We start from the raw sequence: 19,486 nt of genomic DNA, 5'->3' as shown, positions 1-19,486 counted from the left end.
ATTAGAAATCTTGGAAATGAAGAATTCTAGATGTATACTGTCAAAAAGCTGCTTCTGAAGCCGATTACTAAAAAGCATTTGCTGCTAGTTGTGAATTTCGAGCCATGCCTCAATATGGGTAAAGTCCAGTGGAGCCACCCAGAAAAAAAAGAAAGAAGTGTTTTATTTAACGACACACTCAACACATTTTATGTACGGTTATATGGCATCAGACATATGGTTAAGAACCACAGATATCGAGAGGAAACCCGCTGTCATGGGCTACTCTTTTCTATTAGCAGCAAGGGATCTTTTATATGCACCATTCCACAGACAGGGTAGTACATACCACGGCCTTTGATATACCAGTTGTGGTGCACTGGCTGTAGCGAGAAATAGCCAAAAAAAACCCAACAAAAAAACCCCAAAAAGCGAGAAATAGCCAAATGGGCCCACCGACGGGGATCGATCCCAGACCGACCGCTGTACCACCCTGGAGCCACCCAGAGTAGGATCATTCAACTGCTAATGTTAAAACACTAAACCAATGTAGGTGCTACACCAAATACAGTTTCGCCAATGAGCTTTGAACAGGATGATGATTATGCCGCCATGGACACCAGCCATGAAAGCGCTTCCAAGCGCTTTGGAATAGAATTGATGTGCTACACCAAATGTGGTTCTCGTGCAACATTCATATGATGTCGGGCATTTTACCTGTCCTTTTGCTTTCATGCGACATCATCCAGTTTTCTGTTACCTTTAAAGTATCACAGAATGGAATTGAGCTGGATTCAAAGCACTTCGTAACCGAATTTGCTGTAGCAACAACTTTATATAACTGTATTCAATGGGCGTTTGGTGTAGCACCAACATAAGTGACTGCTGAACAGTTCACCAGGTAATGTTAATGGAAACCGGTTTCTAAAATAATGTAAATCAGCTACATTCTAACAGATGGGTATCTGCAATTTTAACCTGTTGAGTTACAGAACATTTTCAATAAAATGTTAAGTCAAATTTATTTTGGATTTGTTTAATAAAATGAATAAAGCACATTCTGGTACTGAACTATTTTCCTAAATTATTACAAATGTTTATTTTCTGCCAATGTTAAAAACTATTTTCAGTCAAAAATGAAACTTATTAATAAACTCAACATATCTGGAACATTTATTTTTTTATTCACAGGAAACTTTTTTGTAGCACATTGGGTTCATAAGGCACAATTTAAAGAAGAACAAATGTCAGCAAGATTGTGTTTTCATTGTCTACAAACACATTTAAATGGGTCAAAAAATATTTTTCAACACAATTTTTTTTTTTTTTTAACTGAAGTGCAATAAAAAGTACAGAACAAGTAGGAAAAGTTAACTAAATTTTTATCAGTTAATTCCAATAAATTTAAAAAATCCAATTGTAGTAGGCCTCTAATTTGGCAATGTAAGAGGGCACGGTCATGGGTGTGTGTGTGCCAGAAGACAGGGAAACCTGTCAAACTTCAACTAATATCTTAATATAACACAATAACAACCATTTAAAATAAATAATTGTGTACAGTTTTATGTTTTTTTTTGTAATAAAATAACGTTTTGGAGTCTAGTATAAGCATGATTTACCAATTACTAACATGCAAAATAAGGCACAACCAGTTTGGCCTCGAGACTTTCAAGGTATTGCAGTAATTTGCTGCATGGCTGCAATTAAATGTGGGCCCTGTTACAGGTTACTTTGTCTACCTGGACATGTGACATTATAGGCTGATAAAGAGTTGCACCTGCTCTTAAAACAAAACACCTATTAATAAGTAGTCACCTTATTCCCCCAAATCATAAACTAACATGTTACATAAGTACCTTTTGGGTTTTTATACTGTCTAAAGTGGTTGCTTAATCAATATTTCACTACTGTGTAGAGATGAAAATGGGTTGTGCAAAATAACAAAGATATTTTAAATATTCGTGGTCAGGTTGGCCCTAGGGTTAGGGCTGCACAATGTATGCGAAGCAGCTTAAACAGGCCATAGGATTTCAAATTTCATGGGTAACACTTTTTTCACTTCTGTGTCTTGTCATTATGGGAACCCGTCGGAAACTGTTTTAAAAAAGTAATTATATACAAATTATTTTTCTTGAATAGTCGTACTTAATATAATAATAATGGGAAACAAAAAAATTTGTTTCGTGATTTTACTGACATTAAATGACCATTTCTAAGAAATCCGAGGGCCTGTGAAACCATATCTTAAGTTTTGGGTGGAGAATATGAAAACAATAAATCCAGAAAACGTTCCATCTCTGATCATAACATACAACACTGTTATTAATAAATGCAAACATAAGCTATTAAAAGACCGTTGTTCTATGTTAAATAAAATACCAGCATAAAGTGACTACAATTAACACATTCTAGCTTTTAAAGGCAGGGGAAAGCCCAAAGGAATGATATGTTACGTTGGGGTGGGTGTGAGGAAGGCTGTTTTGGTTTATATAATCAGGAAAGAGTTCTTGTGCACCAAATAAAATTGTCATAAACCCAACTGCACAATTTAAAATGATTCAAATTTGACAAAAATTATGACCGTAACATAATTTTGAGAATGGTCTTGTGTCTCAACAAAAATCATTTCTCTATAACAATTAAATTTTTCCTTCATTACTGTTAACTTGTTCACAGGTACTTGAATATCCTCAAAAACAAGGTTTAAAATAAATTTAAATGTCCAACTGAAACATATTTACAGTGCTTGCACTTTCAGTTATCTTATGTCTGACACATCAATTAAGAGTCGAGCTAACTTATATGTCACAGAGCAATCAATTTTGATTGTGCTCATTTCAATGTGGAGCAGCCAATTATATGTTTTTATATCGATAACACACGTTAATAGTTGTTATTGATATGTGATATGTGATATAAACAATGCATGATGTTCTCACCAATGGGTGTGTAAGAAAACAATTTCTGAAAATGAATATACAAATTTTAACTTCAATATATCTCATAAATCAACATGTCCAGTACTTAGACTGGAAGGAGAAAACAAAAAGAAAGACTATAGTTGTTTGTTCAATAGAAAACTATATAAAATGGTTGAGGGAATCGAAACTGAACACTTTGTTTAGCAGACAACTTCAAGTCAAACCAGACAAGTAATTTTGGAGAACAAGAACTTTACCTAAGCACTAATCAGGAGTATAAACACCACCAATTTTTTTTTGATTCATTCAACACCAATATTACCCAACACTTTCTTTTCTTCAGAATTCATTTAAACTTCCTTTTTAATAAGTTAAAATTTCATGAAAGTTATACAATTCTGAAATATTTCTATTAGTTCTTTCATGTTTGTTAACAATCGCAACATTACTGACATATGAATAATGATGATAACTCATGGAAATTGTAAGCTAAGATTTTTTCTCTCGTAAAATGGCCTGTCGATCCTAGGAAAACAAAACAGTCACTAACTTAAGTAGTTAAGGTGACTTTAAAACTAAGGTAGCTTTGTAAAATGGGGCTGTGTCAGAGACCGCATTGTAAAACTTCTTTAGGTGGTGATACAGGTTGGACAAACAGAGATTATTATACTAGCATGTATGTCATACTGATTTTATGAAACGAGTGTCAGGATTCTTGTATTGTCCAAGTGAGAGTGAGGGAAGTACACGAATCCTGACACGAGTTTCGTCAAATCAGTATGATTAACACGCGAGTGTAATAATTTCTTTATTATCCATATTATTATTTTTATGAATAGGCTAACAAGGACAGTGTAAAACATTTTAAATGTAACCAGAAGGATACAACGAAACAGTATAATTTTGGTAAGCGATTACACAGAGCTAAGACTGGGAAAGCTACATTATGTTGTGACATTGCTTCCGAAAATTACATCATTCATTGGTCATGTGAAATTGTCATCACACGTGTGTCATACTAGTTATATTTCCCTGTAAATCTTGAACTATGTGGATCATAATATATATATAACATTAAATAACTGGCATCAGAACAGACATCCTACTCAATCTTGTTGCACTATATTTTACTGTATAAACATTAGATGAATTCAATGCAACAACTCATGTTTTAATGTGAAAGTTATGTCTATAGGGACAAATGCTCAAGGACGCTTGTGATCAATACAATGTATGATGTATACTGAATCAATCAAAAGAGCCAGCTCTCGTGAACACACTATATGTTGAATTATACATCTCTCTCATCTACTTAAATATAATTTAGTGGAATATACTTTGAGACGTGTAACTTCAAATATCACATTACAAAGTGGCCAACACAATGTAAAGGCAACCCGATATGAGTGCCTCGTAGAAGTTATGAGAATAACCAATTGCATTGCAACCGATGAAATCATGTTTGTCTTGTTAATCAGCTGTTCTCGTACATGGCACTCGTATCATGGCATCGCCCTAAGTTACGAAGACTGATAAACATAATCCGTACATGCCACACACTATTTATTTACATATCATTCACAACAATCCATACACATTACCATTCATTCCCTCTTTCTCAAACACACGCACAAAACACACAACACACACTACCATTCATTCACTCTTTCTCAAACACACGCACACACACAAAACACACAACACACACTACCATTCATTCACTCTTTCTCAAACACACACAACACACACTACCATTCATTCACTCTTTCTCAAACACACGCACACACACAAAACACACAACACACACTACCATTCATTCACTCTTTCTCAAACACACGCACACACACAAAACACACAACACACACTACCATTCATTCATACCTGAAAATCATCTATTCATACCCAACAATTCACACACGTTACAAGTGTTTTTTTAAAAACACAAAATGGCAACATTCATTTCCTTCACATGTTTGGATCCGGCAAGTCGTCGTCTTCTTCGTTTGAATCGTCACTCAACATGATGATGTCGTCCTCGTCAGTGTCCGATTCATTCTGCAAGAACACATTCACCACAGTGTCGGGTTCGGTCTCCAGCACCGCCTCAGACTCGGTCTCCACCACAGTGTCGGGTTCGGTCTCCGCCAAGTTCCGGCCGCTCGTCTCATCAACACACGTAGCACCATGCACATCGCTGTGTATAGTCTCTGTCTGCTGTGGTGATTCTACATCTACATCATCGTCGTCATCATCATCTGTCTGATCAGACACCTCTGTTTCCTGGTCAGACAACCCGGTCTCCAGCCTCTCCACCGTCATTGTTTGAGGATTCCGCTCCTTAGCCCAGGCAAACAGGCTTTTCTGTAAGATACGGCTAAAGCATTACTTGGGGCCCAACAAATGTTCATATTTTCTAAGTTCAAGGGCCATAAGTACCAGGCACAACAAATGTTCATATTTTCTAAGTTCAAGGGCCATAAGTACCGGACACAACAAATGTTCATATTTTCTAAGTTCAAGGGCCATAAGTACCGGACACAACAAATGTTCATATTTTCTAAGTTCAAGGGCCATAAGTACCGGACACAACAAATGTTCATATTTTCTAAGTTCAAGGGCCATAATTCTGTGAATAAGCATTCTGAGAGTACTGTTAAGAAATACATGTCCCCTACAAGGTCCAACAAATTTTCATATCACCTAAATTCAAGGACCACAATTTTGTCCAAAATGGGCAAATCCAAATGGAAGTTAAACTTGATTTGTAACTCCACATGATTAAACTATACATAAAATTTCAGCTACATATCTTGAGGCATTGCAGAAAAAAAGGTCTGGTAAACTGTATGTGAAAGACAGAGTGACACAAAATCTATAGTCCCCTCTGGTTGGACTGGGATGGAACAAAAACATAGCGTATTACCAGAGTTAAAGGGGAGAACAAGTCAAATACGAGCCTTATGTGTTGGAAAGATGCATACCTGGACTACCAACACATACTGACACTTTAAGAAATGAAAAACATGTAATTTTAGCATGATGGCTGATAATGTCCTATACCATTTTAGGAGTGGCAGGTTATTTTACCATACCCTGTGATGTTAACAATATTGGTATGTATTTTTGTGTCTAGATGGTGGTAATTAATTGCCTCGTCTGGTTACCTACTAAATATACACCTGTCAATCAGGAATCACAGGTGGAAGCAACTACACGATAGACCAATTAATTAAGAAAACACTCCGATTATCATGCATGGACAAAATATGACAGCTATTTAGACCACTTTGACAATGGTGGTTTATTTTGTATTAAAAAATAATATATACTTATTGCTGGCTTACTGGAATGGATATTATTACAGAACATTGCAATGCATGCCTGTTTCAAAATCACTCAAAAATCTGGGGGGGGGGGGGGGTTTCAATTCTATTACTAATTCCTGACATAACCACCGGCTCGTCAGAGGATGTATTCAATGCAATGGAAAAAAAAATGGCTGCACCTGTTATATATAATAGCCGTAACATTTAACCATTTTAGTAATTAAATATAATAATATACTTGTTGATTAAGCAATAATGTGCATCATATATCATTGAACATGCATACTAGTCCAAAAGCCTTGCGCGAGCATTTCTTTAACCTTCAGATTACTGCAGATGAGATATCTCACCCGACGTCATGCCAGTTCACATACTGTACATTGTATACAGTGCATTCCCCAGTTCATATTTCCCGCTGTTTTACACATGGCACTCACCAGAAACGGATGTATAATACAGCAAAGAGATTTCTTGATAAAATGGTAGCTTTTGTTTATTGTTTTTCAATGGAAAATATCTTGGAATTTTGAGTTCAAAAAGTGGTTTTCGGCAAGTATTTTCGCTGGACAACAATGGCGGCACATTGCAGTAATTTTCAGGGATCGATAGCTGATTGTGACAGCTAATTTGATAATAAATTTGATCGTTTTACAAACAATCAAAATCACCAAATGTTTGGATGTGAATTGTAGTTAGTTTTTAAAAAAACATTATGGTCAGAAAACCACTGTTATCGGGAATAGTGGACATAAATACTGGACAGCTGGCCACAAATGCCCATAAGTAAACGTGACTTTACATTTTTTGCCTAATTTTAATGAATATTAACTGATATAAAATATGTATTATGTATTTATCAAATATTTAAGTGAATATATGTGAGTAAAAATTATAAAATTAATCCAGTAGTCTAACGGTTAAAGGCACTGACCCTAATTCTAGGTTATGTAAAATATTTACAGCTATTACAGCTGTTTATTGTTGTTAAACTATACACTTCTTACGTCTTGATTATGATCAATTCTAGCAAATTCACTGCAAAGCAGATTAACTGTAATGTATAAAATAATTTAATTTTATAACAATTTTTAAATTCTTAAAACACGTTACAATGCAATAAATTTTTCAAGACATCACATACCATGATCATGAATGTACCTAGCCACTGATAATACAAGTTATATGGTAAGCATTTTGCACATGAGGCTTCATTCACAGTCAAATCTCTTACATCGAGAAGAAATTTTAGTAGATGGTAGAGAGTTTCATTGTTACATATTACGCTGTACAGTATATAACAATACCCAAAGATAAAATAAGCTACTTTACAACAATGGTTGATGAATTTTACTGGTCTTACCTGCTTGCTACCCATAGCATGCATCATCAGAGTCCATTTGCTTGACACTCGCACCATCATATCTTTTACCTTTTAAAAACATTTTAAAACTGAGTTGGCAGCTAGTCGTTATCTAACATATATCAACAAGTCTGAAGAATGAAAGAATAAATGCTTTAACTGTTTAACGAATCACAATTATAACTGAATCAAACTAATTTATAAAGTAGTACTTCTCAAAACGCCAAAACAAGAGCTAATTTATGAAAAAGAGAATTTGTTTTGTTTAACGACACCACTGAAGCACACTGATTAATTAATTAAACATTTGGTAATTCTGACAGGTAGTCATCAGAGGAAACCTGCTAAAATTTTCCTAATGCTGCAAGGGATCTTTTATATGCACTTTCCCACAGACACGACAGAATATACCATGGCCTTTGATATACCAGTCGTAGTGCACTGGCTGGAACGAGAAATAACCCGGTATCCTAGACCGACTGTGCATCAGGCGAGCGCTTTACCACTGGGCTATGTCCCACCCCATTATTTATCAAGAACAGAGACAAAACCACAACTAACAAGCTAAAAGATGTATTTTGCTTACCCGTGTTTTATCCAACATTCGGACATTGTCTCGGACATCACTCATTAGAAACTTCAACTGACCTGTGAGATAATCAAGGTCGACCTGAAAAAGAAAGTACAACGGTTACGAAAAACTAAATATGCTATTTGATAAGCTAAGTAATATAGGATTTTAACATTTTTAATTAGAGTATCTTTTAATTATAGTATTGATTTGAGGTTAAGTGGAAATAAAATTTTGGCAAAAAGAGAGAGAAGAATATGGGTAATGAACACCGATATGAACCACAAAATGTAATTGGGTTTCAAATCTATTTCTAAAAAGAGAGAAGAATATGGGTGATTAACACTGATAATCAAGCACAAAATGTAATTGGGTTTCAAATATATTTCTAAAAGGAGAGCATCAGTTTCAAACCTGTTGGTGTTTTTTTTAAAAGCATAAAATAGGTAAGAAATGGGAAACGAAAGTTTCTTTAAAAACACCTCAGAACCTGTTAATAGCTAATGTGGTGTCTAACAAGTATGGATATGCCACTATCTAGAGTACAGAAAGAAACTCTAGCCCCCCAAAAACCCCACCAAACAACAACCCAGCTAAGAATCTATGTGCACTTTCCCACAAAATCAAAAGCATATACCACTGCCTTTAATATATCAGTCGTAGGAAAATGATTGGGGGGAGGGAGAGATAAAAAACCCACTATTGAATCCAAAAAGGGAAATACAACCTACTACCTACTGTATCTTAGGCATGTACTCTACTGATCTTCAACCTGTTCCAGGGATACAAACGCAATCTGATTGATGAGGATATATCACAGCATACTACTGGTTGACATTTAAAATGTCTGTGGGCCTTTACTAGTCAGCATAAGAAGCTGACTGGTCCTACCAAAGCCGTTCAACCTCTAATATAAGTATTACAACAATACAAAATCATACAGCAAAGTGCTGTGGACATTTTGCTGTTTTAACGTATCACCTTTTCACTTGACTTGAGGCACTCGTTTCCCACAGACATATCGAGCAGCGTGATGGCACTGGCTAGAGCATACAAGTCCTCGGACGCCAGATCACAGATGTGATGAAAAAGACCAGACAGTGTCCTCACCTGAAATGAAAAGAGTTGTACTCCCTTACAAGATCTTGTTGACAACCCTGTTATAAAAAAGTGTTTGTAATATTAGCTTATTATTAATCAGGGGTGGGAATTGGTGAACTGTAAAAAAGAAGAAATCCAGAATGGTCCCGGAAATTCTTGAAATCCTAGGTTAAAATCTGTGCAATCTGACACATTATGGAGGAAAGGACGATAAAATGCGAGGAAACGCAATGTTCCATGAGAGAAAAACAGTTGATCCGAGGAGAATTCCCACCCCTGATCAATGTAATTATTATCAACATTAAAGATAACCTAATGAAATTGTATCATTCTTTTACTTCAGTATCCATCTGATTATATCACATGACATGACAATCACAAGCTTTAATTTGATTTTCACCTGTTATTTCTATTCTTAACCTTCTGACTACTGCAGGCAAGATATCTCACCCGACGTCATGCCAGTCGACATACAGTGCATTCCCCAATTCATATTTCCCGCTGTTTTGCACACAATACTCACCGGAAGCGATTTATTAACAGGACATGAAAGACAACTCAGCTTCCTGCCTTTAGATTTAAGGTTTTCAGAGGAAAATACCTTTGAATTTTGAGCTGAAAAAGTGGTTTTTGGCAAGTATTTTGGCTTGACAACAATGGCGGCATGTCGCAGTCATTTTCAGGGATTGATAGCTGATTGTGACAGCTAATTTGATAATAAATTTTATTGTTTTACTAACCATGAAAATCACCATATATTGGGATACGAATCATAGTTCATTTTTGTTTTTTTAATTCTGGTCAGAAAGCCACTGTTATTGGAAATAATGGACATAAATACTGGACAGCGGCCACAAATGCCCTTAAGTAAACGCAACTTAAAATAAAAAATTGCCTAATTTTAATCAACAATAACTAATTTAAAATATGATAAAAATTTGAAAAATAAACAAAAATAATATTTACCGATTCAAATATGAACTTTATTTTATGTATTTATAAAACATTTAAGTGAATATATGTGAGTAAAAATTATACTTTTGTACCCACTCAGTGGTTTTTGCCAAAAATTAAACCAGTAGTTTAAAGGTTAATGACACCACTACAATGAATCCCTTATTAAAAAGACATGCCTATATGGTGGCAGCAGATAATGTCTTTATAACACTCCAGACAAAGGGTCACACATATCACACGTGAGACCCTCAACAGCCACTGATTAAACAATAGAGGATAATAAATGAGTTACCAGTTATCAAGTTTATGTGCTGAATGAACCAATTTTTACTTGTCAAGGGCTGTATTGAGTGACTAATGAAAATTATTTCATGAAAAGGGACCTACATATCTGGTACAGAGGTTGTTATTCTATTTATTACCTCAGGTATTTTTTTCTCTAAAAGTCTTTTATTTTAAAAATTCATACATGTAGTTCTGAGAAATGCTACAATTTTGTATTTTATTCACATTGACAGAACATTTTCAAAAACCAAAATTATATTTATTCTGGTCAAAAAATAAGTAATGAATTGTATTAAAATAACTTTTTATTACACATTTAATATTTTAAAAACTAAGAGGCATAAACACAAACTCTTTAAACTATCCGATATCATTTTGTACATTTGCCAAATTGTGATGATATCATATTTAGTACCGACAAAGTCATTGGATTGTAAGCACCAAACTGTCGAATAATTTTGTACGTTAAACCAATACATGATAATTTCTCAGTGAGAAATTATGATTTTTATTTCCCCTGAAAATAATAGCCCAATGGGGTAATAAATATTTGTTTGCCTTCTTGAGACCTATGTCTCACTCCTGCTCCATGAGAACAGAGTGAGGCCAACTCTCAAATATGTCTGAGGACAACCTAGAGTACCAGTAATAAAAAATCTAAACCTCACCTGTAAGTTTACCAACTCTGAATGATGTGTCAAACAATTTGAAGGAAACAGCAACTGTCGGAGGAATACGTAACTCAAGCGTCTCTGTACATAGCGCCCTCTCTTGCCATTGGGAAGTAGCTGTGCCATATGTACCTTGTTGTGATGGTGTTTTGTGATTCCGCTCAGCACAAGGCACAAGTCTGGGATCTGAATGGTATAGATTTTATTGTAAGTAAGAGATTTACAGTCTTTTTGCAACCGTTGTTACAGAACTACACGACAAATGGTGAAATACAGAAAATTTAATATTATTTATTACAGTTGTATCAATGTACATGGTATTGGAAAAAAATGTTGGGCTTAATTTATAAATCCTGTTTAGGTTTTACAAGCGTGTAATTACATACATTTACAATGCTTAAAGACCTGCATTTAAGGAAAACAGGGTTTGTAAATTCAGCTCGTTTTGTCTACTTTGTCTACTAATGATGCAAAACTCAATGTTCATCAACATATTAAAACTCTTCAACATTTAAAGGTCAAATACTTAATATTTTAAAATATACTTTATAGTGGACAACAATTGCTGAATTTTGTTTGATGGTTTTATGGTTTTTATTACATAGTAATTTCAACATATTTAACGTGGTGTCTGGTAATGGTACCAAGCAAAGAAACCAAACTAAATAATACATACCATTTCTGGCCATTCTTCTTTGCCATAATTCTCAAGGATGGAAGCAACACATACTTGCAGGTCGTAATCCAGTGCAGAACTAGAATAACAAACAAAAAAAAATGTCTCAAAAACAAGCATTCTGAGAGTACTGCTATTAAAGCAATACATGTCAAATTCTGTAAAACCTTTGACCCAATACCAGTAGAAATCCAATGTTTATCTTTAAAATCCTCTTGTCATATCTCAGATTTCTTTACACATAATGATGAAATTTGATTCCTGAAATTTACTTACTCGATATCTTCTATCTATTCACATTCATACAATGTATGGAACTATAATATGGAGATATAATTTTCATTTAAAAAAAAAGAAGAAGCTGAACAGGTCTTAAACAATCTATAAATTTTATACATGTTCTTTATTATCCACATGGTTCGACATAACCGAGTTAATAATAGTCATACGAAGCACATGTGTAATAACGTAATTTTGGGAAGCAACGTCATAAAATGACGTTGCTTCTCCAGTCCTAGCTCAGACTGTGCATTTGAAATATGACGTCATTTCGTCATCTCCTTCTAGTTGTGGAAGAAACATTTTGAGTTGGGTCTTGTTATTCATAAAGAAAACAACAATAATAATATGGATAATAAAGAAATTATTACACTTGCGTGTGAATCGTACTGATTTTACGAAACTCGTGTCAGGATTCATGTATTACCCTTGCTCTCGATTGGGCAATACAAAAATTCTGAAACTCATTTTGTAAAATCAGTACGACACACAAGCTCGTATAATAATCTCTATATACTACATAAAGGTAATTTTTTGACATTTCAGATCAAATCCAATCAACTTTGTGAAAATCATTTCACCCCCACAAACCCCCAAGCAGGAATCAGATGTAAAGCTGAAAACCCACTTCCCTGTATATGCTATGAGAAAACTTACTTATTTAGTGCAGTATCCAGAGCAACCTTCAGAACCATCACCAGCAGACAGTTGAGTTCCTCGGTCTTGTACTTCGGTCTGAGAGTTAATAATAACAAAACAAAAAAACAATATTTTTTTAAAATCACAAATAATGTTACCAAAAATTGAAATTATCACAAGAAGTTTGTTTTGTTTAACACCACCACTAGAGCACATTGATCTATTAATCATCGGCTATAGGATGTCAAACATATGGTCAGTTTGACACAGTAATAGAGAGGAAACCTGCTACATTTGTTTCATTTGTAGCAAGGGATCTTTTATATGCCCCATCCCAGACAGGATAGCACATACCACGGCCTATGATATACCAGTCGTAACAGTTGTGGTGCACTGGCTAGAACGAGAAATAGCCCAATGGACCCATCGACGGGGATCGATCCCACACCAACCACATCAAGTGAACGCTTTAACACTGGGCTACATCCGACCCCAAAATTATGATAAATACTTTAATAGGTTGCATCAGTCTAAATGCTTTCATTCCCAATCAAAAGCAATTACTGCTGGCAAAATACATGTTATTAAGGTTAGGTGATAGGGATATAACATGTATTTATAATACATGTTATTAAGGTTAGGTGATAGGGATATAACATGTATTTATAATACATGTAGATTTGGACTTTCAGTGAAATAAGTCCAGGGAACGTTTTGTTTTTAACTACTACAACATGACGCTGAACAAAATGTTCCCTTAAGTCAAGCTTCCACATTGGTATTAACACCATAAGCATCTTAACCTTTCGACTACTGCAGGCAAGATATCTCGATCGACGTCGCCAGTCGATATACTGTACACTGTATACAGTGCATTCCCCAATTCATATTTTCCAGCCGTTTTGCACACGACACTCACCGGAAAGACTTGTATAACAGGAAACAGAAGACAACTCAGCTTCCTGTATCTTTAGGTTTTTGTTTTTGTTTTGAAAATAGCTTGTAATTTGGAGTTGAAAAAGTTTTCGGCAAGTATTTTCGCTTGACAACAATGGCGGCACATCGCAGTCATTTTCAGGGATCGATTAGCCGATTGTGACAGCCAATTTGATAATAAATTTGATAGTTTTACCAACAACGAACATCACCAAATATTGGGATATGAATCGTACTTCTTGTTGGTTTTTTTTTTTTGGTTTTTTTAATTCTGGTCAGAAAACCACAGTTATTGGGAATAATGGACATAAATTATGGACAGCTGGCAACAGATGGCCATAAGTAAACGCGACTTTTTAGATTTTTTGCCTAATTTTAATCAACATTAACTGATCTAAAATATAAAAATTTGAAAAATCCACATAACAATACTTACCGATTCAAATATGAACTTTATTTTACTTATTTATAAAACATTTAAGGGAATATATGTGGGTAAAAATGATAAACTTGTACTCAAAGTATTTTTTGTCAAAAATTAATCCAGTGGTCTAAAGGTTAATATAGTGAATTAGGTCCCAGGGCCCCGTTCCATGAAGCGATCTTAGCCCTAAGATCAACGTAACTGCATAGCTACCTTATGCACTAAGGTGATCTTAGTGCTAAGATTGCTTTGTGGAACGGGGCCCTGGACCCTATGTTATTCGATACGAAGTGCGGCTACATTTTCCCCAAGTACCCAGTAGTCCTCACCTTCCTTGCAAGGCGTAAGATATTGTCTGTATAACCATGGATATGTTCTCTTGATTCAAACGCTGATATGCATTGACGTTTGGTATATTCTGCTGAACATTTCCATCACTGGGAGCTTCAAATGCTTTTCTACAACAAACAAATTAAAAGGTTTTTAACAAATCTGACTTGGTCTAGAGTACAAAATATGACAAATGGCATTTTATATTTAATGAACTAACATTATGATTCCTTGCATAGACAATGACTCAAAATGGTAAACAAGGCCCATGGTTATAAAACTTTATTCTAGACTCAAATATTTCATGGAGACTTGAGAATAAACTTAATGAATTATAAGCTCGGAACCTGATATGAAAACGTCACCAAAAAAAACCCTGCGCGTGCTGTAACCTCATCGTGGTGCAGGGGTGTAACATTCTCTTTGAGAATGGCCAATACAGCACAAATTGAAGTTTACAGTAAAATTCGGTGTCCGTAAAATTCTGTGATATTTGTATTTGTATTTTTGCACAGTTCTTTACACTGTTTTTGTTTAAACCTTGAATTTTTATATTGATGTTGATCATCACTTTATTTATTTGCATTACCATAGTTTGACACCCAATAGCCGATGTATTTTTCGTGCTGGGGTGTCGTTAAACATTCATTCATTCATTCATTCATTCATTCACCAAAAAAAGAACTTTCATACAAATTTAGGACAAAATATTTTGATTACCGTATATTAGCCGATATTTGAAGTCTAGAAATACTTTCCAAAAGAAAAGAGTCGGCTTATACACGGAGGCAACAAATCAGTTCATAAAATCCTGATCGAAAACACTCCTGACGACGACTTAAACATTTTGATCAGTCCCTAAAAGCCTTTCACATCTTACGTAACAGTAATTTGTGCACAGTACAAATAAAACATCCCATCATGCAATATTATGTACTTTTTAGATCTTGAATGCATTATAAGTTTGATGAATAATAAAACAAATTATTTGTTTTAATGTCATTTCAATGGTAAAAACGAGTTAAAATACAGTCATTTAAAGCTCAACACCAAATTCAAATTTTATTCAATCCACTGATCTACTTGTCCAATCTTCTCTAGATGGTTGTGCGTAGTAGTCTACTATTTTTCTTTTCCTATTTTTGTATTCAAGGGCATATTTGGAGAGGAATATATTTTATGCTGTGGATTTGAGGTTTTGAAAAGATAATCTACAAACTGATAATTAAGAATTTTGCTGACATGATTTACACAGATAATTGTAAAAGTAGATATTGATCGATATGTAAAATCCGAGTTTATAAAAGAACATAACTCACCTGATTTGTTCCTCTGTAAACGCAGTCTGACCCAACATCAGATCCTCGGCTTTTGCACCTGAATTAAAGATTGGATGCTCAGTGAAAATACACAATTAAGATACCCTCATATATAAAGTTTAACTTATGATTGGCAAGGTGTTAAAACTGGGCACTGTGACAAATAGGAGTTGGAAGTGACATTATTTCTCACATAATCTTCACTGTGACAGCTTAAAAAAAAACATTTGGTGGTTAAGAAATTAAAGAGGCAGTCTCAGAATTATATAATGAGCAAAAACATTTATTAATTTTTGGCGTGAAATGTAAAGATTATACCTTGAATTACATACCCATAAAAAATATAACCAAATCATTTCATTTACTATTTATTAAATGATATTATTGAAAAATCTAATTAAGGTGATTGACAGGTTAATGCATGATGTCACAGTCTGAATGTTAATTGCATCTCCACACTGATACATGACTGGTTGCTATTTCGGGGGATCTGTGATGAAGATGTCCTATGTTTTTAGTCTATGTTCTGTTTTTAGTCTATGTTCTGTTTTTAGTCTATGTTCTGTTTTTAATCAAGGATTCTTGGGAAAACCATGATTTGAACAATAATTAGTTTTTATGTTTTTGACTTAATTATATATGTAGTATCGATTGATTAATTCATAATTATTGTGAATGAAATATGGCACTTGTAAATTTGAGAATGCATCTTTAATGCAAGTGATGAATGAATGGAGCATACGGTACCTCTTCCCTTTGAAGACTGTAATATCACAAATGGTAAAAGCTTTTACTGTGGTAACATAAACAGAAAAAGCTTTAAAGTACAAAATCCTTTAAACAATTTTTTTTTCAAATACACTGGCCTTTGTTCAACCAGCAACTCTAGTCATCCAGATTACTATGTGAACTAACATGATCTCAGCGTCTCGTCCAGTGAGTTAATTTATTATGTGTTAAACTCTGCCTAATCTAGTTAATTGTTTATACTTGTCCAGTGAGTTAATTTATTGTGTTAAACTCTGACTAATGTAGTTAATTGTTTATACTTGTCCAGTGAGTTAATTTATTATGTGTTAAACTCTGCCTAATCTAGTTCATGTTTATACTTGTCCAGTGAGTTAATTTAGTATGTGTTAAACTCTGCCTAATCTAGTTAATTGTTTATACTCGTCCAGTGAGTTAATTTATTATGTGTTAAACTCTGCCTAATTTAGTTAATTGTTTATGTACATAAAACACTGTGGGCCCAATTGTCTTACATGCATGTAACTATATACATTTAGACAGCTTAAACACCCTTCGTAAAGTTGGCCTCATAAGTTTACCTACCATAATTGACGAAGACTCGTAGAATGTCGAGAATGTCTGGTGTCCATGTGGTGGTCTTGTCACTGCAGTGCTGAGTGTGGAGGATGTCGAACAACACCTTCTTACACCCATGCAGCAACACGCTGCTGCTGTGGATGGACACTATGCAAGAAAAATAAAAATTAAATAAATGTAGTTTCTTTAAAAATTTATTTTATGTTTTGAACATTTTTCAATAAAACCAAAATCACAGTAATGCCACACAATAAAAATAAAAAATAAACATTTTTATTTTTTATTTTACGTTTTGAAAATTCTTCAATAAAACCAAAATCACAGTAATGCCACACAGATATGTCAATTATGCCAATCATTCAGGCTTGTTAAAATAAGCTGGCAACCAAGAAGTTCTATCAACCATATAATGTCTGTGTCGGCTATGTTTTACAGGTTAGCTACATTTAATTAAGCAGTTCAAAACGAACACTTCAGTCATACTAGTACATCAAATCAATGCATTATTTTTAAAGATGCGCAATAAATATGTCAACAAGCATATGCCAGAACATTAAATCTGAAACAATTAAAGAATAGGGCATAAAACATGACTTAACTCAAGCACTACATAAAACGTTTTTGTTTTTTAAGATTAGCTTAACAATGACAAATCTTGTGATCTCTAGTCAGACGATATTCAGAATACAAATTTAAATGATCGAACTTTGGATCAGAAATGGTAAAGTACTATTTTTGTGTGATATGTAGAGTATGTAATTATTTCTTACATGGGCGGATCCAAAGGGGGGGGGACCAGGGGGACGTGTCCCCCCCAAAAATTGTTCAAGTGCCCTCAAAATGTCCAAGTGCCCTTTTTGTTTGTAGAATTTTTTTTTTTTAAGTAAACAATAATTATATTGTAGATAAATGAAATCAAGATTTTCGTGTACATGCGCAAGCTTGCAGATATGTGTCTGTGTTATTGAGTCTCAATGGGGCCCCATTGAGGTTCTAACGCGAGTGACGCCAATTTACTTCATTATTGCTAGTATATTATGACGTAGAACTGTAGGAATTCATATTAATTGTAAATATCAAAACTTGTAGTAAGGTGCCCTTCTTTTTTGGTCCCCCCCTAAAAATATTTCCTGGATCCGCCCATGTCTTAAGTTCTCTGTGAAGAACATTTTGGTCAAGTGGGGGTGAGGGCATTTTCCTCCAAGCTCCGAGGTTCCTATGATACAGACCTCTAACAATTTTTTTTTTTTGGACAAAAAAATGCTTTGTTAAACGAACAAGATGTATGAACACTTACGGAGAAAGAAGAGCCAGCGAAGCATGGCATCCTTGGATGCTATGGCATGGAAACACAGAGACAGCGTGTTGGTGTTCACCAGATCACAAACCAGGGCTGGAAACAGTGAAATAAAAATCACACGTCATGTTCGGCTGGTAGCCGGAAAAACTGCTTACCTACTTGATTACCTACTTTCTTCATCTTTTAAGTTGTAACTTATCAAAATGTCAATTACATTACTGGCAGGCAAGGTAAGACAAATGTGTCAAACAAATTCCTGAAGCAAGACACTGAAAGTCTCCCAAAGGGACCTGCAAAAGTTTGGTTTAAAGTAATCACAGTAATACATCAGGGTAATAAATCATATTAAAATGTTTCAAATACATATATATTACATTGATTAATAGTCTTATATAAATTTATTCCAAATTTTGTTTAGCAGTTGAAAACAAAAAGAAATGTTACATTAAAATTATGGTAGATAATTTTTTTTTTAATAATTTCACAAATAGGTTTATTTAACGACGCACTAACAAATTTTAGTCACGGTTATATGGCGTCGGACATATGGTTAAGGACCACACAGATATTGAGAGAGGAAACCCGCTGTCGCCATTTCATGGGCTATTCTTTTCAATTAGCAGCAATGGATCTTTTATATGCACCACCCCATAGACAGGATAGCACATGCCACGGCCTTTGATGTACCAGTCGTGGTGCACTAGCTGGAGCGAGAAATAGCCCAATGGGCACACTTGTAAGACATGGAGATAAAGGCAGAAGTTGACGTTGTTGCTAATTGTCGGCAGGACATTATTACAATTTACCCATATCTTGCTTTTTTATTTGGTAACGTTGACGAACTGGTTATTAAACAAACAAGACTGACCTGGCTCAATGGTAAAGAGGTGTTTGTCGATGGTAGTATTTGATGAAACAAAGCCACAGCTTGGCGGTAGTATTCTCTCCGTGAAGAGCTGCTGGAAGTGATCGGCAGAGAATACTTGATCGCCAGGATGGACATCCTCAATTACACTCTTGGAAACTTTGAACTGAAAGAACAAACAGTTAACAACAGCACTAATTAATACAGGATCACAGAAAAAA

At 34.7% G+C, this 19,486-nt stretch overlaps 1 protein-coding gene across 4 annotated transcripts in view; it reads right to left on the bottom strand.

Annotated features, from left to right (window-relative positions):
• Positions 1-1,147: 1,147 nt before the first annotated feature.
• The window catches only part of LOC121384115, a 64,730-nt gene continuing 46,391 nt past the window's right edge, over positions 1,148-19,486 (bottom strand). For all 4 annotated transcript variants that reach the window (XM_041514353.1, XM_041514351.1, XM_041514352.1 and 1 more), the window contains 12 exons: positions 19,269-19,431; positions 18,398-18,493; positions 17,107-17,247; positions 15,775-15,832; positions 14,455-14,583; positions 12,784-12,861; positions 11,848-11,926; positions 11,169-11,357; positions 9,139-9,267; positions 8,173-8,256; positions 7,587-7,655; positions 1,148-5,261 (listed from right to left, as the gene is read on the bottom strand). In XM_041514353.1, coding sequence (XP_041370287.1) covers positions 4,866-5,261; positions 7,587-7,655; positions 8,173-8,256; positions 9,139-9,267; positions 11,169-11,357; positions 11,848-11,926; positions 12,784-12,861; positions 14,455-14,583; positions 15,775-15,832; positions 17,107-17,247; positions 18,398-18,493; positions 19,269-19,431 — 1,611 coding nt within the window. In that variant the 3' untranslated portion in view covers positions 1,148-4,865. The remainder of the gene's footprint in view (positions 5,262-7,586; positions 7,656-8,172; positions 8,257-9,138; positions 9,268-11,168; positions 11,358-11,847; positions 11,927-12,783; positions 12,862-14,454; positions 14,584-15,774; positions 15,833-17,106; positions 17,248-18,397; positions 18,494-19,268; positions 19,432-19,486) is intronic.

Source organism: Gigantopelta aegis, chromosome 10 (assembly GCF_016097555.1).
Source record: "Gigantopelta aegis isolate Gae_Host chromosome 10, Gae_host_genome, whole genome shotgun sequence".
Taxonomy (NCBI): domain Eukaryota; kingdom Metazoa; phylum Mollusca; class Gastropoda; order Neomphalida; family Peltospiridae; genus Gigantopelta; species Gigantopelta aegis.
Note: the sequence above shows the minus strand (reverse complement) of the source record. Positions and strands in the feature narration are given on the sequence as shown.